We start from the raw sequence: 23433 nt of genomic DNA, 5'->3' as shown, positions 1-23433 counted from the left end.
TAATGGTTTTCGCCTCTGATAAGTCGGATCGGTATCAGGTCGCCTAGGACATCTCCCAAATGCTCTAAATTTCAGCCTCCAGTGGCAGTAAGCGATGGAATTTTCCGGGAAGATTTTCACTCCTCACAGATTTTCCGGGAAGATTTTCACCCCTCCCAGATTTTCCGGGAAGATTTCTTGATGTGACGTGGCGTTCCGTGATTGGCAGAGGCTATTCATCAAACTCCTCCTCAGTGTTGAATGATAGCACTCTCAATCACAGCACGCGGTCATAGAACAAAGCCTCGTAATCATAATCCCATTGTTTCTTATTACAGTAGTGCTAGCATTCAAATTGAATTTGTGTGAATTTCTTTGGACTTCCTTGCGGTCTGTGCGGTCTACGGTGTGGCGATGGCCTCAAGTTCTAAAACCAAAGGCAGGAGTCTCAAGACTAGAACGTATGAAGAAAAGCTCGCTATCATTGAATTCCAAGAAAAGAATCAGCACATGAAGCAAAAAGACATCGCGGCGAAGTTTGGAATGAGCCCTCAAACTTTGAGCGACATTCTGAAAAGCAAGAAGAAGATAAAAGATATGTGTGCGACAGATTTTAGAGCTCCGACCGCTAAAAGGCAGAGGGTAAATGATCATGTGTATTATTAACCATAGTTCATATCAACCATGTTCATGTTCATTTTAAGAACTTTTTTGATAATAAATCACGTTCATGTTACAAGATATCATTGCTTGGTATTTCATTTTACATATACAAGTATGCACTTTTCTAAGAGTTAAATTTCTTCTTAGTTCGAAATTTTGCGACCTCGGATAAGTCGGATCCTCGGATAAGTCGGATGAAAATGACCGGTCCATCTGGATCCGACTTATCCGAGGTTTACTGTATGTTTTTAAGAGCCGTATCCAAGCCCATGTGGCAGAAAAATTGGGAAAAAAATCTTGCCATCGTTCTCTGGTGGACGTATGTGAATTTCGTCAAATGAAAGCATACGAGGTGTTGTATAGGCGTGTCTCTGAACGTGACAGGCCGCCCGCTGCAGTGAGCATATGGAGCACTGCTGGGTTGGAACGCGATGGAAAGAGTTAGAATGAGGACATTTGGTGGCAGACCATGTGTTGACCAGGAAAAAAATACTCGGGGAATAAAAAAAGAAAAAAAGCAGTATTCATTAGTTTTGTAAATAACATTTTTATTCTGAAAACCATCAGGTTCCAATGGCCATCTTAACTGCTGCTTTGCTTGGCGGCCAGCCTCCTGTCTCTCTCCTCGGCAATGGTCAGCCGGATTCCCTTTCCTCTGGGCAAAGACACCCACGGCTTGTTTCCCTGGAGACCAGAAATATTTTCATCAATCAAATGACTTGGACGCTCATGTTAAGTCATCATTGGCAGTGTACAATTGATGTAGGCTGTACAAAAACTTTGATTAGCAGCAGTCACATTGCATATCACACATTCAGCATCAATCGCAATAACGAATTAAAAATATACAGGGTTCGAGAGCACACACACAAAAAAAAAAAATAGTCCATCTAATTTAAATCAATTATATTTTTCTCTGCGGGACAAATCTCATAGATGTTGGGTAAATGGCAGCAATATGTAACATACCGTATTTTCCACACTATAGGGCGCACCCCCAAAAAAATCGTTTTTGGTCGTATATCTTCCATAGATAAGGCGCACCGGATTATAAGGCGCTACAATGGGAACGTCGACAAAACATTCAGATGATTCAGTCAAACTGATTACCCCTTAACATTCCCAAAGCTTGCAAAAAGCAAATACGTGGGTGTCGTAGACACGTGCGGATGCGGTGTCCGTACGATGTCACTTAAATGCGTCATTTCAAATATCATTCGGAAGGTTAAAGTCTGGCGAAAATGCCAACCATTCCTTACTTTCTATTTTCTTTTTCGCTCGCAACTTTACTGTGCAAATGACAATAAACACTTGGAATTGAGTTTAATTCACTCAACTCATCACAGCAACATCAAGATCGTTCTAAAACAAGATACCGGGAAAATATAAAGCCGCATAACTCACCTAAGTTCTCACGTTCAATAATGATATGCAATCATGGTCTTCTTACAACCGTGAGTGTAGTAAATCCAGGAGAGTAAAATGTTTACAAATACAGACTAAACATGTTTCTTTATGGCGTACTTTAGCAAGCTTGCTATTCAGTCATCTTTTTCGGCCAATTGCAGGGTTTGCTTTGGCCCTCTAGCGTATCCGAGGCTCCGAATAAGTTCAGCCAATAGCGATCGATTTAACGGATGATTGAAACATCTTTTTCGGGCCAATTGCAAGGTTTGTTTTGGCCCTCTAGCCAATCCGAGGCTCCAAATTACTTTAGCCAATAGCGATCGATTCAAATAATGATTGACACATTTGTTAGCCAATGAAACGCTGGTATATACATCCCAGCATACACCGCGGACTTCTCCATGTTCGGGGGAAAATCGAGTCGGCGGCTGTTGCGCAAGTTGCGAGACCTTGCGAATTTAATATTGAGCCATATATAAGGCGCAGGGTCAGCTTTTGAAAAAATTAAGACTTTTAGGTGTGCCTTATAGTGCAGAAAATACGGTATATTACATCACTGCGAAACGCTATCCATAGTTGATTCGTGATCCTTGCACTAATGAACATTTCATAGTGCCATGTTTTGGTGTAGCATGCACTTGACCTCTTAGGAGCAATGTTTCATAGGACAATGCCATACAGACTAATGCCAGCTGCAGCTAATCACGAGGGAAGAAATGCAATAAAAGCAAAGAGTGCAGCGCCGACGTCATTATCAAGCAGACTTGATGAACACCTCAACCCTCTCACATTTACAAGCACTTCACCCAAAATCCGAGCATTTAAGGATTTCAAGCACCCGTGCAAACCCTGAATATAGATATGCACGTACAGTCATCCATGGAGGCAATCAATTGATACATTCGAGTCGGAGATATTTAATAAAAAATAACTTTCAGAACAGAATTTTTAGAGCGCCATTTTTAAAAGTGTTAACAGTACACCAAACCTACTGTTAATACAAGTATCCAGCAGATGGAACGAACACACCATATGTAAACTAGTACCGATCAACATTGCCAATGCAAAAATATCATTGCTTAAAATTTGTTTTTGTAGGTTAAAATAAAAATAAAAAAGTATTCCGTAATTGGCTAAAGAGAAAGAAGCTTCGTAGTATTTTGGTAGCACGGCTCGCAGCATCACCATATCAAACTCGAAAAATACGATAGACATTGACTTAATAAAATGTTATAGAAAAATGTGCTACCGCATTTTCACAACCATATGGCGCACATAAAAATCTGATCTTCAAATTGCGCGGAGCGCCCTGTGTCTCATGCAGAGCGACAGAGAGACCAGCTCGGTGGCCTTAGTATTAAGCACATGCTCACAAGAATAGTTCGTCATAACTTTAGAGCCTTGGCTGAGTAAAGACGTGTAAAATTTTTGGATGAAATCTAAGGTTTGTTAAATCGTTCACATTTCCAACTAAACTAACTTGGGTGCAAAATGACTTATGCCTTCTCACGTGGGGATGGAGTTTCCCACAAGCAGAAGAGGACACGTGATGCCACACGCAATTTACAGATGTATTCATGAATGCCAATGCCCTAACGCATCTAGTAATTTCAAATGTATCGTTATCTTGGTAATTGTGTTTCATATAAAAAAAATTTCCACCACCACAAGGAATCCATTCAATTGTGGACTGAGCAATTCGGAAAAACGCTGGACTATGTGTAATGTAACATCAAACATTCGGTTGTGTCCGGCAACTCTGTTTCAACTATTTCAGAGTATGATTATTATTATTAAAGAGAACGATCCTGCCTCTATAACTCATTCCAAATCAGAGTAGTACAAAAAAGGGTTGACTTGTTTTACCTGTTCATGGCCCTTTTTGAATTGCTATCATTAAGCGAATTGGCTCATTGTCCTATCAAATATTTGTTTCGTAACTGTTTCCCCCAGAAAGTCAAGAGAAAACTAAATAATTTTATCAAGAAAAAACAATGGAAAAGGATAAACCCATGACAAAACTTTTCACCCAAGGCCCTTATAGTAAAGTACATATTTCCCCCTGTTGAGTGTGCATCTGCATAATGTGTCAACATCAAGCAGTTTTAACCACAATTGTGGAGCTCAGTACTTCTTAGAGGTTTCAGTAATGGTTTCATTACTCTCAATAAGTACACAATCATCACTGCTCCACCTGTGTCAGGTGTAAACCAATCCTCTTGGCATAGAAAACTTCTTACCTTGCCAATGACAAAGATGTTGGATAGCCTGGTGGCGAAACTGTTGCCGGTGGCGTCCTTGACGTGGACCACATCAAAGGAGCCGGGGTGGCGCTCCCGGTTGGTGATGACACCGATTCTTCCCAAGTTGGCGCCTCCGGTCACCATGCAGATATTACCTGCAGGTATCAGTGGGGGTTACATTATACCGGTGGCTCAATATCAAAGATGATGTTTGAGTTAATTGCTACAATTAGCATGGTTTGCAATATAGTTTTTAAAAGCATAACACAGGAACTCCTTGCTAAATTACAAGATAATCAACGCCCTCTGGTTTACTGAAGTAAGAGTTCCAAAGCGGGAAGATTTAGGTAATATTAGGCATCAAGTATGTAGGTTTGGGGATGGCACACCTAAAAAAAAAAAAAAAAAAAAAAAAAAAAACACACGAGTCTCACGCAAAATTCTGATAGTCACATCCAATACATTGGCATCAGCTCTTATAATAACACATTATAACCAGTAATATAATTTCACATGCTTTTCTTCACACTAGACTGCAAGAGACCCGTGTTTATTTATACCATGCCATTTCGTTCTGTGTACATTGTTACACAGAATGACAATACAAGGAAATTATTATTATTATGTTGTTAAAGTGACGCTTATGAGCCCCTTTTTTGACTACACCAATAAATAATAACTGAAAATAAATTGCACCCCAATAAATATGCAAATAACAGGCTGCAAATAGTAAAATATAAAGCATAATGGCGGGCAGTAGCTCAGGAGGTAGAGCGATCGTTTTAGGATTAAGGGATCCCAGTTCGAATCCCGGCTCGTCCGTGTTACATGTCGAAGTGTCCTTGGGTAAGACATTGAACCCCCAATAAGCAGGTTAGCGCCTTACATGGTTGCACAGATCACGGCCGCTATTGGGAAATGTGAAGCACAATGTAAAGCGCTTTGGGAAGTCATCGACTTGAAAAGCGCTATATAAATGCAGATCATTTCATTTCTATTAAACCCTTTCTGTACTGCTATTTGAACATGACGGATCAACAGATGTTTTTTCTAGTGATCCAGTACTGGTGGGGGAAAACACTGCCATATTAAAAGGGTCGTTGCACATTTTTAAGTAATCACATTCTTGGTGTGGAAATAAAAATGATTGCTCAATATAGAGGGGGTAACCATCACCTAAAAACACTCGTTTTTTCAATGACTAGTAGCTCATCAGTCTGACTGTGTCCACACCCCATTATTTGAGAAAACAAGTCATCGTGCTGGCTGCAAGGGACATCTCACTTGAGAGAAGACCTACCCGTCTCAAACTTAATGAATTCGGTGATCTTTCCAGTTTCCAGATCAATGCGCACTGTGTCGTTAGCTTTGATCAGGGGGTCGGGGTAGCGGATGGTGCGAGCATCATGGGTCACCAAGTGGGGGATCCCCTTGGTACGGATGAGGATCTTCCTCACCTTGCACAACTTGTACTGCAAAACAACACCAGAGCATCAAACAACTGCACAAGTTTGCACTTTCTGTGTCAGCTTCAACCTTGGCCTCCTCGGCAGTGATGCGGTGCACACTGAAGCGGCCCTTCACGTCATAGATCAGACGGAAGTACTCGCCTGTTTTCTCAATGCTGATCACATCTGCAAAGCGGACGTCATGTTGGAATTAGAATCTTCATCCTTGTCATTGATAACATTTGTGAACTGCTAACAACAACATTAGATGAGGCATTCCAGGATAAAAATGTAAATTATAATAACACATTATAACCAGTAATATAATTTCACATGCTTTTCTTCACACTAGACTGCAAGAGGCCCGTGTTTATTTATACCATGCCATGTTGTTAAAGTGACGCTTGTGAGCCCCTTTTTTGACTACACCAATAAATAATAACTGAAAATAAATTGCACCCCAACAAATAATATGCAAAAAACAGGCTGCAAATAGTAAAATATAAAGCATAATGGCGAAGGTAAGGATGAGTCTGACATAAGCAATGAAGTGGAAAGCGGAAGGTCGTTTGCCGTGACAGTGATACAAAGGATGAAGATAACATGGGATTTAGTGATTTGGACTGAAAATAATAGCTTGGTATGATTTAATTATTTACATTAGAGTTCTGAATATCTTAATATGTTACATTACAGTTAACAGGCATGTTTTGTTGGTATACCGTACATTATTCATTCTGTTGCCATTATATTTAAATTGTCTTTGAAAATGACATATATGTTTGGGTGCTGGGATTTGTTTAATATATTACTTACCAAAAAGTGACTTCTGTTTTCGCCTTAATTATGCAGATTTAGGCTGGTGCAACTAATACATTGGAAACGACAAAGAAAATTTCCTAAACTCACCCATAAATCCAGCCGGGTAGGTGATATCAGTGCGAACTTTGCCGTCAATCTTAATAAACCTCTGCATGCAGATTTTCTTCACCTCATCTCCAGTCAGGGCGTACTTGAGGCGGTTTCTCAGGAAAATCATGAGGGGAAGGCACTCCCTCAGTTTGTGTGGACCGGTAGAGGGACGCGGGGCCTGGAATTAAGCACATGTTTAGAGAGATCACAGTAAAAACAATATAACCCATAGGCTACAACTTACGAACACTCCGGTAAGCTTGTCGAGCATCCAGTGCTTCGGCGTGTTGACACGCTTAAGATGCTTCTTCGGTCCTCTCGCCTTTAGAGAAAGCAAGGTTAAGTAGTTGTATGAACTGCGCTGGCCAATCTTCTATCACACTAAATAAAATTTAACTGACGCTAGATATAAATGCAATATTAGCAAATCAATTCATTGGAAATTATTGAGACAAAATCAAGTAATTTTAGAAAGCACTGCAAGATATCCACCTACTTAATTGCACAAAATGAATTTGATCACTTGATAGCGAGAACTTCAGCACGCGTGGCTACACTTGCCCGCCACTAACGATAGATTAGCAAAGTAGAGAATAGGTCCAGGCCGCAGTCGGGATTACCGGTACTATGAAATATTGCCGTGATGTGAATTTACAAAACCTTCGTTTTGTTTCTGATAGAAGTGCAAGCATACATCCACGTTACGTAAAAATAAATGAAATGGATTATCCATTGTACGTCGCTTTGCAGCTAGCATAGAAGCTAGGGCCAAAATCACGATCACAAACGACGACGTAAAGGTCACGTTATAACATTAATTTAGCGACAGACAATTTTGTTAATGATCATTTTGTAAAATCGTTAGTTGATGTTAGCAGAAAAACAGCAGGAATAGGCGATGTTTCAGGATGATTTGAGAAGAACAACTAACGAACGGGACCCACCATGATGAGATCTGCGGGGGAAAAGACCAACTCACTTCCGGTAAAGAGTGATAAAGCCGCATACGGAAACTGCGAGGGACAAAAATTAGCCAACTCAATAGCTAAGGTAATTTCAAAATTCAATACTAAACATCGTCCTCATTGTCATCAACAGACAAATGCCCATGAAAGTTATCCTGCAACATGATAAAAAAAATTACACTCAGTTGGAGTAGTTTGTATAATTTCATTTGAGGCATGCATATACCTGTATGTATGTGTGTCTATGTGACTGTATGCATATGTTTTATTACTGCCCATTTATTACTTAAGCAAAAGTTTATTATTAAATTGTTGACCAAATACATTTTAGGTTAAGATACTAATTGGATATGTACACAGTGCCTGAAACAACAAGTAAAAACTGATGGAGAAAAACAACACCGGATTGTGTGAAGACAGAAGGATTAATCAGTACAGCTTGTAATGATAGAATGCAGGAGGTATGAAATGAAGAGAGAGAATATGAAGAAGTGGCTTTTAGAATAAGAAACGAATAAAATGAAACTGAAAGTTACCATTTTAAGGAGGACGGGATTTTAAAAATAGAATTTGAATATGAATATGGATGGTAACCGCCATTAGACTCGTAAAAGAAAATACAAATTTTACATGTGAAAGTAATTTGGCTGGCAATGTAATTTGAATTCGAATGGGAACCACAAAAATAATTATTAAATAATAATTTTTTAATTCTTTTATTTATTTTATTATAAAATATCATTCACATGACAAAATGCCAGCAATATTGACATAATTTACTTCATTGTCTAACGTAGGTTTTACCATATGTTTCATATAGTTTTATTATGATATAAATATAAGTATTTTGCTTGCCAACTTATTTTAAAATCACGCATTCAGTAGATTTTTACGAGTTATTTGGAATACTTGAATTAAATGCATATTTCATAAACAATGTTTATACATTTTAAAATATTGAATTAATACTTCACATTTTTGGAAGGATTTAGAGAATACTTTCCTCAAGTTTTGGACATTTGAAATATTATCTGAAAAAGTCAAATTGATAACCGGTTAATTTATCTTTTTTAGAGATTACTTGCTTTTGTCTCATTATTCTATTTTGTGGGCAGCACGGCGGCGCAGTGGTTAGCGCTTGTGCGGCACAGTTCATGTCATGGGAACCTGTCGTGGGTTCAAATCCAGCTCCAGACTTTCTGTGCGGAGTTTGTATGTTCTCCCCGTGCTTGCGTGGGTTTCCTCCGGGCACTCCGGTTTCCTCCCACATTCCAAAGACATGCATTTCAGGTGAATTGGCCGGTCCAAATTGTCCCTAAGTGTGAATGAGCGAATGCGTTGTCTGTCCCTGTGTGCCCTGCGATTGGCTGGCAACCAGTTCAGGGTGTCCCCTGCCCACTGCCCGATGATTGCTGGGATGGGCTCCAGCCCCCCGCGACCCTACTGAGGATAAGCGGTACGGCTAATGAGATGAGATTCTATTTTGGTCTTAAACGAAGTGATCATTCTGTAGTCTTTCTAAACATACTGTTCATTTGAAAAAAGAACTCTAGATGGCAGCAGTTATTCGCATTTGAGAGTTGTTAACTAAAATTCAACCAGGAGGTGTCACATGAAGGTTACGGTTCCATATTTTGAGGACATTTCATGTGCTTTTTTGTGAGTCTACTGTACAAATGACACAAACAAATTCAGACTTGTTGTATTATTATTTATTAATTTGAATGGATAGAAATAAAAACACCAGTGAAATGACAATTATTTCAAAAGTGCATTTGAAATTGGGTTTGAATGATGTTAGAAAAGCAGGTATTAAGCATGAGGTGCTCGACTGGCTGTGGACCAGTTAAAGGTATTCCCAAACATATTTTATTTTCCAATTAGGTACAGAACTTGTAGTGCTACTCCTCACAATTATGCAAATATGTTGCAAAACATTCCGATATTTAGTCTAAAAAATGACCCATCTGGGTTATTTGCTTTAGAGCTGTGACGTCATTGAAGGAACACAACACTTTCAAAATGGCAAGTCCCATTAACACAACGTGTGATGCAGCTTCGAAACATACAGCGATTGTTGTGAACAGCGATTGCATCCCGCTTATTTATGCTTGCAGAAATTGGAGCTCTGCTTACCCTGTCACTGGGAGCCTTGTGACTGTTTTGTCGGAGTTGTGAGCTTCGACCTCCAAAAGCTTTGTGGGGTAAGTTTACCTGCCGCCGTCACAGTATGCGTCCTTTGTTTGCCTTCGCATCCTTTACGGTCAGCGATTGTGGCTTTTCGTCTGTGTTTTTCCCTGTGTGTGTCGCACTTAGTATAATCTTATCCCACTACCGTCCCATTAGCATCTGGGCTTCCAAGGGCTTTCTTGTTTTGTTTGCTTCCGGTTGGCGCTTGTTGCCTTTGTACCGCGTGTTAGCCAGCTAGGCTGGCATTAGCATGGTTTTGCCGTGTCCTATGGTTTATTTCAAACCGACTTCGTGTTTATCGCCATAACTGCTTTTTGTTGTTGGTTCCCATTTAGCCAGGCTTCTCACTGCGTGTTTATTGGTTGAACAGACATTTTTTTGATTCGGCCACCTCTTGTTGATTTGTCCTGGTTGGCCCCTCTTTGGAGGCTCTGTGTGTTATTTTTGCCAGTTAGCCCCTATTTGGCTGCTTGCCCTTTGTTGTACCAGTACTACATCCATCTGCGACACAACACCTAGGCATTCTCCCCAAAAATCACCAAAACTTCAATTAAAACACTCTTGGACTAATTAACACGTAAAACAATATTGTGACTGGCTTGCAAGTGTGCTGGCGTTTTTCCAATGATGTCGCAGCTCAGGATGACAAAGACAAGACATGCATGCTGTCTTTGAAATGCACTATCTCAGAAAAAAAAAGAAAGATTAACGTTCATGGATCCCTTAATCACCTGGATGGATCACAGGGGTACCACTTCCGGTGGTGTGTCATGGGTAAGTACGTCCTGGCGGCGTCCATCCTTCTCCAGGCCTAGTTGGAATATACCGATTAAATATAAATGGATTTTATGCAAAAACCATGCCCTATTTCTTCACATTTTGCACGTTTAAGAATATGGGAAAAACTTTGAAGGGTGCCTTTAATCCAATAACAGGCTCAGAGAATTAAAGGTTTAATAAACTTAATGGAATCCACCTTTTTAAATGGAGACAACACACATCTGCCTCAATCAAAATTAAGTTCTGTGTTTCTTATAAACAGCAGTGTGCACATACAGACACAGCAAAAATAATAATTTGAGCGACTCAGCCGACCCAATTTGGCGCTATAATTATTTTTGTCCTTTTGCAGACAAGAGAACGATTGACAACGCGTCACGCCAAGGTAGCCGCACACAGGACGCCCGTTGTGCTTCCAGTGCAGACGCACTGTTGTGTGTTCTGCTTCTGCTCGGTCCCAACATGAGAAGAAAGGAGAGTGCAAACAGATAAGCACTTGTCGGACAATTACGTTCCTTATGCGGGCTCAGAAAGTGAGTGAGCCAACGAGAGAAAGAGGAGGCTTATTTTTCTCCAAGAGGGAGCACAGTAGAATATTGTCTACATCATAAAGTCCGACCCGTGTCCCACTTTCATGTTCCTGAATGGAGGACAGAAGCAACAGGTCTGTCTTTGTGTCCCTGTCTTTCAGCTTGTTCTCATTAAGGATCCATCCTGGAGGAAAATGGAGATAGCAATTGCTCCTTGGACTACAAAATTTGTTTTTTCAGTCCACTAACTAAGGGGTCGGGAAACTTTTTGACTCAAAAAGCCATGAAAGCAAAATATATAGATTTTTTTTTTGGAGAGCCATACCATATACAGTATCTTCAAGGTAGTGAGTGTAGTTTGAGGTATCCTTATTAGGTTGACATTTAAATATTATCTTTATTAAGTATGTGTTAACAATGCCTAACTGAGAGAGAGAGAAAGAGATCCGCCCACCCCAACCGCTTTTCTGATCAAATTGCTCTGAGTGCATGGCTGGTGTTTTCGGGTGATAACGTGTTTTCATCAAAAACTGTCTCAATAGTGCACATACATTGTTTAATAAGCTTCCATATACAGGATTCACTTAGAGACGTAAAGCCGAAACGGGGTCGGTTGGTGTAACAGCGTGAATGCAAACTGTAGTTGGGATTATGCCCTACAGTATATATTCTGGACTGAATCATGAGGCTAACATGTCGCGATAACTTAGCATATACTAAAATTGGAAGTATACAGAGAAGTTTGACATGGCCCGTAAAATTTCTCTGAGCTAGATGTACTCATGAAAAGAGCCATGTCTTTCCAACCTCTGCATTAACTTGATCATGATCTTGCCCCCCCTTTTCAAATGCTTCAAAGAGTGTAGTTTGAAGAGACAAAGTTCTCTTCCACTGAGGTTTGAGAAAGTTTGGAGGTAAGCTGCACAAAATCTCTGTCATTTTTTTCTGTGCTCAGCAGCTGGCAGCCACATCAGCCATAAAGTCAAATTCATTTTGGCCCAGCCAGAGTTCCGGGAGGTCGTTGGCACGGTCCAGCCCAAGCTCCACCACCAACGAGGTGAGGACTTCCTCATCCACAAGGTCAAAGGCTGAGATAGCGTTCGGACCTGTCCCCTGCACACTCGCGCTGGAGGGCCCCAAGATTTGTTTAGAGGCCCTGAATCCCCTTTGAGTGGCCCCGGGCGTCGGGTGGGCTGCAGAGGGGCCCACCATGTTCTGGTAGTGTGAGTTGAGCTTCTGCAGCTGCATGCTGGCGATAAGGTGCGGCCCCACTTGGTGGCAAAAAGGTTGTTGCTTGGGGGACGAGGCCAGGGCTGATGGCACCATGCCGGGGTGCGGGGAGAAGGATCCTACTGGGTTTTCAGAGGAAGGGAATTGGAGCTGGGAGTTGAGAGCAGGGGAAGAAGAGGAGATGTCCTTCATTGCTCTCGCAGTGAATGTAAGTCAGGTGGTCACCTGCACTAGACAAAACAAAAGCATGCAAAGACAGAAATATTAAATCATGATGAATACATTGGTCTCATTCTTAACTCATAATCAGGTGTGCGAAATTATTTTCTTTGACCAAGTGAAGTGCCAACATCTGTATTGAAAGATGGAAGACTCATAATTAATTAGATATTGAAAGCATGAGGTCAGAAGATGGATAATTGTTTAGTTCAGTATAAAATCAATTTATAAGGGGTGTATAAATTTGAAGCCTGAAATCTGGCAATACAGAGTTCCCACGGTTTTTGCAGTTAATGGGGACCAGAACCACCTGAGAAAAGTGAAAATCCGCCAAGTAGCGTCGCCCCTTCATAAAAGCCCTCAAAGGGTTTAAACCGCCTCAGAGTATAGAACTGTAACAAAATAACACCCATAGATCAACAAATAATAACACACAAAACATAATTGAGGTTGAATTAATGTTTTTACTGTCATAATGTTAAAGTAAATCGAAATAGGTGGGCTTTTCCTTTTAGTGTAAGAAAGCAATTTAGAGAGCGGCCGGCTAGCTGCGCATTAGCATTGTGTGTCCTCGAATGGCGATGATTAATACTGTCCGAAATGAGACGGTTTCCAACGAGTTGTTGTACCAGGTCATCCGTTTCATTGCTAAATGACCTGCCGTTGAATAGTTTTGCAAGGCACTGAATGTAAATCAGTATTTTATTTAATGATTGAAGTTTGATTTTTTTTTACTACTAGGAGGTCTTAAAATATATACAACGTCCATTTAATCACGTTCTGAAATATGTTGACACTGTTAAAAGGAGGTTCATCATTAGTTCCCTTCAGCGTTATTTAATTTTGTTTTTATAGCTATGTTAATCTTGCATTTTTACATGATACCCACAGCGGGATGAATACCAAATTTAAAATCTAAACCCCATGGTGCCCGCGGACCTGTTCTGAAAATAGCTCACCAGCGACAGGTAGCTATCATTTTCTAGTACAAGGACTTTTGGCTGACTAAGTCTATTTACCCCTACTTCCAAAATTCAACCTGGAAATAACATAGACTCTGCCATTGTTCAGAGTTGGATGTCTATTTTATTTACCTCAGTTGCAGCATGCTGTACGTGGATGTGTTTCACATTTTAGCCATTGTTTGAATTTTCTATTTTCTAGCCATTATTCATGAAAATGCAGCTTGCCAGCATCTCGGTCTTTTCACCTTTCCTCTTGGGCACACCCCGTAGGTGGAGATGACGCTCCATAAAACAATGCAATACAAACTAATGTCAGCTGCCATTAATCAGGAGGACAGAAGAAATATAAAGGTAAAAAAGCCAGAGGGCAGTGTCTGCATCCTTTTTAAGCAGACTTGTTTTAGTTTATTCATGTAATGCGTGGTCTATCGAGTCAGACTGCCAAGAAAACATGGCAACAATTTTAAGCATTTAGAAGCACTTCTCCCAAAATTCAAGCACTTTTCAAACCTTGAAAACACACCATCAGGGGTTTCAAGCACCTGTACGAACCCTGTTTCAAACTGAGTGCCCATTGCGCTAATTAGTAACAATAAGTTACTCTCTGCTTGAAACAGGTTGGAGACCCCCGGTTTACGTCATCCGCAGAGGTGTACAAAAACGACCGTTCTTTGGTTATATTTTGTAATCGAAGGAACCGATAAGATACGGCAATTTCTTGAATTTGGAGGGAAAAAATACCCAAACCAACCGAACTCAAGTAGCCCACAATCAACCTTTGCGGCTGACTGCCACGATCCACACGGTCAGACATGGAGTATATTAGAAAAAGTAATGACCCCCCCAAGCGCCCCTAGCTCCCTTGCTATTGTACGTGGAGAACCTAATTGAAAAAGGCAGGCACGCAGCTGCACTCGACTGATAGAGTTAACACACACAATGACACCAAACAGCTGTCGGTGGCGGCTCCATCCGTGTGTTACGTGTGCATTCATCAAGTGATTAGTGTCAAGGCCACACAGTCTGCAGCATTAAATTTGAAAAAAAAAAACATATTTAAAGATTTATTCATGTGATCTTGGCCCCTTGATTTGAATTTTCTTCTCTGCCATTGTGATAAATATATTGAACATTCAAAGTTTAATGAATATAACGAATATTTCGGACTACAAGGCACACTTAAAACCCATAATTGTCCTGCCTTTGAGAAACATATTGACCCTTTGTATGTGGCGTAATGTTGCCTTCCCTGGCAGAATAAAGGCTGTGACAATAGCAGGAGCATCCCAGTGGTAAGCACTTGAATGAGCATTTGAGTTGAAACAAATATCAATAATGACGATCAAAGAATATAAGCACGACTTTTTACAATGGTTCTAGCTGTGAGGTGGGATGTGTGAAATGGCATGGTTCTAAGCCTGATTTGTTATTTTATCGTATCCCTTTTGATAAAGACAGAAGACGATGATGGATACATGCAAACAAAAGGAGGGACTGGTGCTGTGCACAGCACTGGCAGCCCTCAAATTATTCCAGCATCTTCTGCGAGCATTTTATTACAAGGTACGTTTTATGTATTTCCGAGCAATTTTATGATAAGTAGGTATGCGTTATGTCAAAGACACTTAATAAAGCTCCCAATAATTTAGCTAGTGCTAACTAGCTAACGTTAGTGTCTTAACGTTGCCATTTCTTACCAATCGATGGTTACGTAAACGAGCTGCTTTTATTGCGATGAACCAACAATTCAAAAACAGTAATCTTCCAAATATCACATGTATTTAAAACTCTTATGTGCTCTACCAAAAAGCTTGTTATGTCAAAATGACCTGTCAAATTATCTGTGGACATAACGGTAGACGAACAATCAGAATATATATTGTTATTTTGCCAAGGTATAAATCTTTTCAAGATGCTCAAAAGTGATTTCTATACATGGGGCAAATGCCCCATGCTTCACTGTTCTATTACATTCCCCCAAAATGTAGATACAAAGTCATTTTAGTAATGGTTGCCCGATGGAGGACATTTCACACCGGGAGTGTGGTTTTGGCAGAACACCTTTAAGGGCTAGATCAGCACTGGTGTATGGACATACTCCATTTACAATTTAGTGTTACAGATGGTGTGGACTGAAGTCAGGCAGACTGGACAATTTGGTTAGATATGTGAATATGTCAGGGGGAAGACGATATGGGTCGGTAGCTGGCCCTGCTAATGCTATCCTCAATTTCTCTAAATAGCGCTCTTTGTGCTTTCCGACTAGGTGACCCAACGTTTACTGCCTTCCATCAGGTTGTCGTCATGTGGTTAGGTCATGTCAATAGAGTGGTCTTCAAGTGCCCTCTTGTTATTAGCATGTTTTGGAAACAAAAGCGACGCACAGAAGGCAGCATTAGCATCAGCAGCATGTGCGTCCTTAAAGGTACAATGTATAATTATTGACCACTTTTTCGCTGTATTGTGCAGGGGTCTCCAACGAGGTTCCGGCATGCACAGAGGTGCCCCTTTAGGACAGTTGAGGTGCAGACCTGTTCTTAAAATAGCTCACCAGTGCTGGATCATGTAGATTTTCTAGTAAAATGATTTTTGGGGTTGACTGAGTCTATTTAACCCCGTTTTAAATAATTAACCTGGTAATTACATAGTAACAACATAGTGACAACATGATAAGTTGTTATTTTAGAAATTAAAATCAATAAATTGCAGTTCATGGTCCTTATGGACAAAAAATATATTTTCAGCTATCTATCAAGCTATCTTGAGGCTATTTAACAAGGCATCAAGCTTAGTTGCTATTTTAGAAATGTGTATAAAAGTGGGTGCCCTTTGCACTATTTAGTGACACAAAGTAGCTCTCAGCTTGGAAAAAGGTTGAAGACCCCTAGTGCAGTGCAACTGAGAAGGAGTGCTAAAAAGCCAAAGGAAGAGTACAATATACGGGGACTGTAAGAGAAAGTTGTGTGATTACTTGAATGAAAATGTCTGTTAATAGTAATGTTTTGTACAAAATTACGCAGCCTAGTTTCAATTGTTCTTGGCACGTCGTACCTTAGCTTAGCTTTAGTAAAATAACATGACTTTTTTTTTTACTTTGTTATAAGTTTCACAGCGACCATGTAAGGGGAATAGTTGAGGCCATTGTCCAGAGAAACAAGTCTGGATATTTGGGACATCGCTCACTAGCTGTGTAGCTGTCAAAAAGGGGATACTTTAGAGAGGGCAGCACAGTACCCAATTATAAACAAATGTATTAAATTTAGTGGAGAAACCAGACTAATCTATGTGTATTTTTGTATCTATTTTTTTGCAACCAAACCAAATAAAATATATTTAAACATGTCTAAAGTAAATTTAAAGGTAATCATCAATTATTTGATATTTTAATGCATTTAAAAATATTAAATAATGAAAATATTTTTATTTTTGAAAGACTGGTGAGTATGATGGAAATCCATATTATTATCAAAACAGTCCACTATTCGCTTTATGTGAATGTCAGAGTTCTGAATAATTACTAATTTACAGCAAGTTTAGTGAATTTGCCTAAACCTTTATATCCATTATAACTTATCAAAACAAAGGTCATCATAGTGATTTTTTTGTTATGTTTCCATATTTGTGAGAAGATACTGTTCAATGCAGGGTTGGTTCTTATCTAGTGAGAAACTGGGCCACGGCCACCAAAAATTCTGAAAATTCTTATGTTCTAACATTTTCAAAAGAAATTGAATTGAATTTAACAGAGAACTTTCAATCATTGGCAGATAGAGTTGAATGTCATCTGCATAGCAATGGAAACTAATATTACCCTTATGAATAATATCACCTAGCAGGAGCATATTAATACTGAAAAGGACCCAGTTCTGCGCCCTGCGGAACGCCATAGGTGTCACTAAAAGGCTCAGTCTCATTATCGTATCAAACACAATGCGTCCTATCTGAGAGGTATGATCTAAACAATGAGAGGACATTTCCTTAGAGACCAATCCATTTTTCCAGCCGATCTTGTAAGATATTGTGGTCCCCAGTGTGAAAGGCAGCTTTCTTTTGTGAGAAGATGAAGATGGTATGTATGGGCTTTACAAAAAAAGGGAAAAAAACTTCTACAAATACCAGCAAATACTTGACCTTATTTGTAATATTGTGTCAACAATGACCGGCAGAGTTGCAGAAACTTCAGTAAAAGCCACAAACTGATGCCAAGTCAGTAAGGCAGTTTCCAAAATAAGTGACATGAATAAGTTGCTCACCTGCAGCAGATGTCCTTCCATGAAGATCTTGTTTAAAGCAAAAGAGCAGCAAAACACACAACAGCCGCTTTTGTGTTGGTCCCGTGACAGAGTCAGCTTCTTAGTACCAAGCTGGGTGCAAGTGCACAGCGCCTACCCCCCCTTCAGCACCAGCTCGGCGAGTGGGTTGGAAAAACTAGGTGGATCTCCTCCAGGATCAGGATTGGGACGCTTGAAGTCTGACGAACGAACAGCAAATGCATCCAACTCCAGATGTCTCCAGAGTTTGCAGCCGCAGGAGAGCAGATGTTGCTGTTTTGGGAATTCAGACTGGCCAGACAGAGGGAGGGAGGGAGGCTGCTAGGGAGAGAGTGTTATGTCACGGGTCGGACTCGTGAGTAAACGATTGGTCAAGTTGTCAAGCCAAAGTAGTCAAAACAGTCCCTCATTTGCATAAAGCTTGCCAGGAAACTCACAGAGGCAACCGATTGTTAGGGTGACAACACAGGGAGGTTATATTACAATACAAGGTGACATTTAACAGATCCAGCAAAAACAAAAAACTTAGGCCTTTTTGTACAATGTTTTTTAACATTGACCTGGAGTTAAAGGTGGGGTGTGTTGTTTGAGGTGTTGAAGTTAAATATATTCTCAAATACTCTCTTAAGACCTAAAGTACACATATGTGAACATGCCGACTGTGGTTCTAGGATTGTGTGTCAACTGCCATGATCTTTGATTTTTGCAATCCGGAGATGGAATAAGAGCTTGCTCTGTCCACTCCACGCATCGGCCCGGTATTGCAGTATCTCCGGGAACGGTGCATTCGCAATGATTGCAGCAAGGCTTTAGGGCTAGGACCTTAGCTTGGCCTTTTGGCTGAGAGTAAGTGTCCTGGCTCCTAGGCTTTGTAGCGTATTATGAACTGACCGATAACGGATAATGGATAATGAATAACGAAGATAGAACAATAACCCTTAAAACCCCCCTCAATGCACATCAAACAAAAGCTCCGGTCTCAAGAGGGTCTTAAGTATGTGTTAACAGTGATTACTGAGTTAAAAGAGCCCTTATGCTTTATTTTTCATTGCGCCTGTCTGCTGTTGTCATACTTTTATCAGAGCAATTCAGGGCGGAACACATTAGGTTCAATCAATCAGGGGCTAAGAGGAGTGCCGGAGAGTGACATCATGCTTGACCCAGAAAGTTTTTTTTGGTTCAGTTTTTTTTTTTTGTATTTCTAAGCATAGCATAAAAATGTTGAAAGTAATGACACATATCAACACTTTTCTAGTGTTAACCCAAAACTGACAACGTTAGTGTTTGCTTTATTACACTCAACTGGAGGGTTTTAAAAACACTGTTCAATTTGAAAACCAGAAACACTTTAAAACATGTTTAATTAGTACTAATAGATGTGTGCATATATACTTTTCTGTAAAAAATATTTTGAATCAAATTCGAGGGTGTGGACACATTTCACCAAGTCTAGTGTTAATCTAACACTGCTTATTTTGCTCTTTTTACATGGACCTGCATGTTGTCATTAATTTACACTGTTCCGAGTAAAAAAGTGACTTTGAAAAGTGTTCAAATAAACAATTAAAGCGTAGACATAAAGTGACAGTGACATGAAGTCAGGGGAGGTAGGGCAGGCACAGCCCACTCATCATGAAAATATAAAATCGAAAATATGTGAAAAGGTTATATTTATTCACTGATAAAGTTCTTTCACATTGAACTTCACAATTTTCAGATATTCATTTTCGAAATCACTGAATTTTTACATCATGAATATTATTAACACAATTGATATATAATGTACTGTGCTAAGCATCTGCAGATGTAGGGTGAAGCAAACAATTCTCTCGCCTCATGGATTCAGAAATAGAGCATGCCTCAGCCCTAAACAATGGAAACAGTGAAAATTGATAGTATTAGCAAGTTAAAAGCAAATCAAGCCATCTTGTATTTTTTTTCTTATTGTATGGACTTTTTGACGCTGTAATTCAAAAAGAGCAGCCTATAGACTTAATTTATAAATTAAGGTAAGACAATAAAACATTTGTACCCATACTACAGTTAATATAATGCTTTTTTTCTCAGTCAATCAAATGCTGGATAAGAAGTAGGTTCATTTATTTATCAACCTGACTTTCCCTCAACAGATTCCTTACTGCACATCACTGCATTTGAAAACTCTGGTTTTTACTTAACACTCACATTATTGCTGCATATGGCTCCTTGTGAAATCAGTGTTAACTCAATTTTTACAAAAGTAAAACAGTACTTTGCAACCATCTTGTGATGCATTGTAAGAGTTGGGAGCATTACTTTAAAAATGTAATTTGATACAGTTCCTAATTACCTGTTGAAATATGTAATCAGTAAAATAATCTGAATACAATCATATTAAAGGAATGTAACTTGATTACTTTCGATTACTTTTCGATTACTGTAATAACAAATGTGCAAATAAACGATAAAATAAACTAAATATATAGTAGATAAAATTACTACTAGATCAGGTAGTTGCTTGTATCCAACAAAAAGTGCTCAAATTTTAACCACGTGGTAAAGTGTATTGACCAAAAATAAAACATTCACTTTCACATGGCGGATAAGATATACTTTGTCTTAGTTCACATGAAGAGCACATCAAAACCCATTATTATTTTAAACACACGGAATGTTCAGTTTTAAAGGCATTAAATTGCATTCATCATTTAATTTGATGTTATTTCATTTGTTCATACTTGTTTGTTGATGTTGTCTCGTCAGAAGCAATGGAATTACATGGCGCTTTTCTGTTATACTTGCAAAGTTTTGGTCGTATAGTCATGTATTGTAGTCAGGCACCCTAGTAGCTCCGTGGGGTGGAAGAGGGGCGGGGTCCTGAGTGTGCTGCGTGTGTGGAATCGCCGAAAGAGAGGCGTGAATGGACATGGCGAATGTAGACAAAGCTAATGCGTACGAGGAAAAGAAGTCAAGTCAAGTCATGTTTATTTGTATAGCCCTTAATCACAAGGAGTCTCAAAGGGCTGCAGAGACCACAGACTATTGCTGACTACAGACCATTCACATGAGGTCAAAGAAAAACTCAAAAACCTCGGCATGAGGAAAATGAAGAAACTTTGAGAAGGCACATGAGGTAAATCCCCTTCTAGGATAACCAGGTTGCAAAAGATGTTGCATTAACAAACAATAAAATAAATAAAAAATAAAAATAATTAAAGTAAAATATCCATCCATTCTCTGCACCGCTTATCCTCAGTAGGATCGCGGAGGTGCTGGAGCGCATCCCAGCTATCTTCGGGCAGTGGGCAGGCACACCCTGAACTGCTTGCCAGCCAGTCGCAGGACACACGTAGACATACAACTCACTCACTCATTCACACCTAGGGACCATTTGTAATGGCCAATTTACCTAACATGCATGTTTTTGGAATGTGGAAGGAAACCGGAGTGATCGGCGGAAACCCACGCAAGCGCGGGGAGAACATGCAAACTCTACACAGGAAGCTCAATCTCATGACCTCAGAACTGTGCCGAACACGCACTAACCACTGTAAAATATAAAGAATAAAAAGGGTTAAAACGAATACACACCAAACTTCAAAATTGCCTCCGGCAGTGTGTAACATAAAAATACTTTTAAATACAATTATAATCCTGCAAAATAATCCTATTTTTACATAATATACCTGCAATTTTATTACATCTTATTTTATGCACAGTAACTGTAACAGAATACAATTACATTTTTTAAAATCCTGATTACTCAACACCGTTACAGTTGCTCCCCTTCTTACGACCAAAGACTTACGAAAAACAGTAGATACGAACATTTTTCGGGATGTCGAAAAATATCCGGACATTGCTGTAACTTAGATTTTGTTTTGTGTCCACCTTTTTCCGAGTACAGGACAGTACTATTGTGCTTCTTTCCGCCGCTACCGACGTGTGGCGCTGTGGGAGGTCACCCAGCATCCACCCCGAAGAAGAAATCCGTTTCCTCTTCCTAGTTCATGTGTAAACATTCTATACTGCATCTCCAGCGCACTAAGAACGTTGACATTTTTATTGTTTAATATTTTGTGCATCCATTCGATATGGTTGGTGTAAAGTTTAAAGAAGAGGCGAGCTATTTCATTTGAAATGAAAGTGAAATATGGAAGCTTGATGCTGTTGAGAAAATGGTTGGATCGCTTTTTATCGGCCACTTTTTACCACGGAGGAGGAAGTCGCCTAATTCTTGAAGCTCATCTTCCAAAAGTAAGTTAACCTTAATTTTATTTATCTTTCTGGAGCACATTATTTTATGAAATGTTTATTTTTTAGTTCAAACAATACAGGTTCCTTATACAAGCCTTAAACATACTTATATAAACCTTAAATATAGAAAATATAGCACTGAAGTAACTTACGAACAAATTTCACTTACAAATCGTCTCGTTCGTAAGTAGGGGAGCGTCTGTATATGTAGTCTGTTACTCCCAGAGCTTGTGTATTGGTGACAAGGAATGATATCATAGTTAGCTTAAGAGTTTCATTAAAAAACAGTGCTTTGTTTGCTTTGACCCCCAATGGCTAACAGCAGAAGGCCAACGATTCATATTATTTTCTTTACTCGCAGTGAGTTTGCATTTACGTCTTCTCAATCACACAAGCAAAAAAAATGAGTTTGAGTGAATAGTCACACACATAAACAACATTGCTCTACAGTCTACACAAACAAGGCGGATATAGAACAAACGCATTCGATGAACAAAGCCAAGAAGGATGTCCTTTTTTCTTGCTATTGTGAGGCTGTCAATGTCGTCCTGTGTATGTTTTGAGTTAGCGTCATAACCGAAGACGCTTTTTCGCTCAATCGAGAGACGAGACGTCCCAGATTAGGCAGAAAGTGAGTGCGGAGAAAAAAGGAGGAAGTAGGAAAGAGGTGGGATGCTTCCCTGCTTCCTTTCTGTGTCCTCCCTTTCCTGCCTAACTGAGTGGGTTACTTTAGGTTGTTTGCATCCATTAAATCTATTTTATGATGAAACTATCTAAAAAAGTGTAATACTGAAAGAAAAAAGAAAGGCGGCTCTCTGACCAAAACTTCAAAATGTTATGTATATGAAAAGAATAAGTTGCAGATTTGTATGCAAGGCTTTGTTATGGAATGGAATGGAGAACTCATGTGGCAACAAAGCTAGTTGTGTTCCCTTATTTCAGCTTTGCTTGGTCATAGTGGGGTCATTCCCGTTATTCGATGCTGTTTGAGTCCCAGTGACATAAAATGGTATATTTGGTGTAAAAATGGGCTTATACATATTTTAAAAAGTTTTTTCTGGTATGTCGAACTGTCCTCTATCATTATACACAATTATATGAGCGCAGGATGAATAAATTTTGAATAAACTACTCTGTAGTACGAGTACACTAAAATTCTATGTCCCTAGTCATGATTGATTGAATTCTGTCACAAATGTAAGTGAGAAAGGCTTAAATCCGTGGATTTTTATAATTTCTGTATTGCCTTTATGATAATATTCCTCACCTAATATCAATTTCAGTTATTAGTGCATTTTTCATGTTTAAAATATGTTGTGCCCCACGGTGAACTTTCCCCCGTTATTGGATATAAGGTCTATTAAAACATCTGCTTGCTATCGTGTAAGTCATATT

General features: G+C 39.5%; 2 protein-coding genes and 2 non-coding genes across 5 annotated transcripts in view; 1 reads left to right on the top strand and 3 right to left on the bottom strand.

Annotated features, from left to right (window-relative positions):
- Nucleotides 1-1169: 1169 nt before the first annotated feature.
- Nucleotides 1170-7656, bottom strand: rps4x (ribosomal protein S4 X-linked). Its single transcript, XM_088347682.1, has 7 exons — nucleotides 7597-7656; nucleotides 6897-6974; nucleotides 6650-6830; nucleotides 5829-5926; nucleotides 5593-5764; nucleotides 4290-4447; nucleotides 1170-1326 (listed from the first exon to the last, which is right to left on the bottom strand). The coding sequence occupies exons 1-7, from the start codon at nucleotides 7597-7599 to the stop codon at nucleotides 1225-1227; spliced, it is 792 nt and encodes a 263-aa protein (XP_088203808.1). The 5' UTR covers nucleotides 7600-7656; the 3' UTR covers nucleotides 1170-1224.
- LOC148357220 (small nucleolar RNA SNORD61) lies at nucleotides 4170-4238 on the bottom strand. The gene has a single exon (XR_015852159.1). It is a non-coding gene; the product is annotated as a small nucleolar RNA SNORD61 (small nucleolar RNA).
- A 1655-nt stretch (nucleotides 7657-9311) lies between the features above and the next one.
- The window catches only part of cited1 (Cbp/p300 interacting transactivator with ED-rich tail 1), an 18663-nt gene continuing 4541 nt past the window's right edge, over nucleotides 9312-23433 (bottom strand). Inside the window, exons 2-3 of one of the 2 annotated variants that reach the window (XM_088347162.1) lie at nucleotides 17785-18123; nucleotides 9312-12577 (exon numbers count right to left, since the gene is read on the bottom strand). In XM_088347162.1, coding sequence (XP_088203288.1) covers nucleotides 12069-12539 — 471 coding nt within the window. In that variant the 5' untranslated portion in view covers nucleotides 12540-12577; nucleotides 17785-18123 and the 3' untranslated portion in view covers nucleotides 9312-12068. The remainder of the gene's footprint in view (nucleotides 12578-17784; nucleotides 18124-23433) is intronic. The other variant, XM_088347161.1, reaches the window with a different exon arrangement.
- LOC148357218 (U2 spliceosomal RNA) lies at nucleotides 18407-18594 on the top strand. The gene has a single exon (XR_015852146.1). It is a non-coding gene; the product is annotated as a U2 spliceosomal RNA (small nuclear RNA).

The sequence above is a fragment of the Urocampus carinirostris genome, chromosome 11 (genome assembly GCF_059441175.1).
Source record: "Urocampus carinirostris isolate Australia breed hairy pipefish chromosome 11, RoL_Ucar_1.0, whole genome shotgun sequence".
Lineage (NCBI taxonomy): Eukaryota > Metazoa > Chordata > Actinopteri > Syngnathiformes > Syngnathidae > Urocampus > Urocampus carinirostris.
The sequence above is the reverse complement of the archived record's forward strand: the minus strand, read 5'-3'. Positions and strand labels throughout refer to the sequence as shown.

Coding starts and splice junctions, on each gene's coding strand:
- rps4x (XM_088347682.1), bottom strand. Junction 5,927..6,649: donor CTACCCGGCTGGATTTATGG/GTGAGTTTAGGA, acceptor TCCGCTTTGCAG/ATGTGATCAGCATTGAGAAA. Junction 1,327..4,289: donor ACATCTTTGTCATTGGCAAG/GTAAGAAGTTTT, acceptor TCTGGTCTCCAG/GGAAACAAGCCGTGGGTGTC.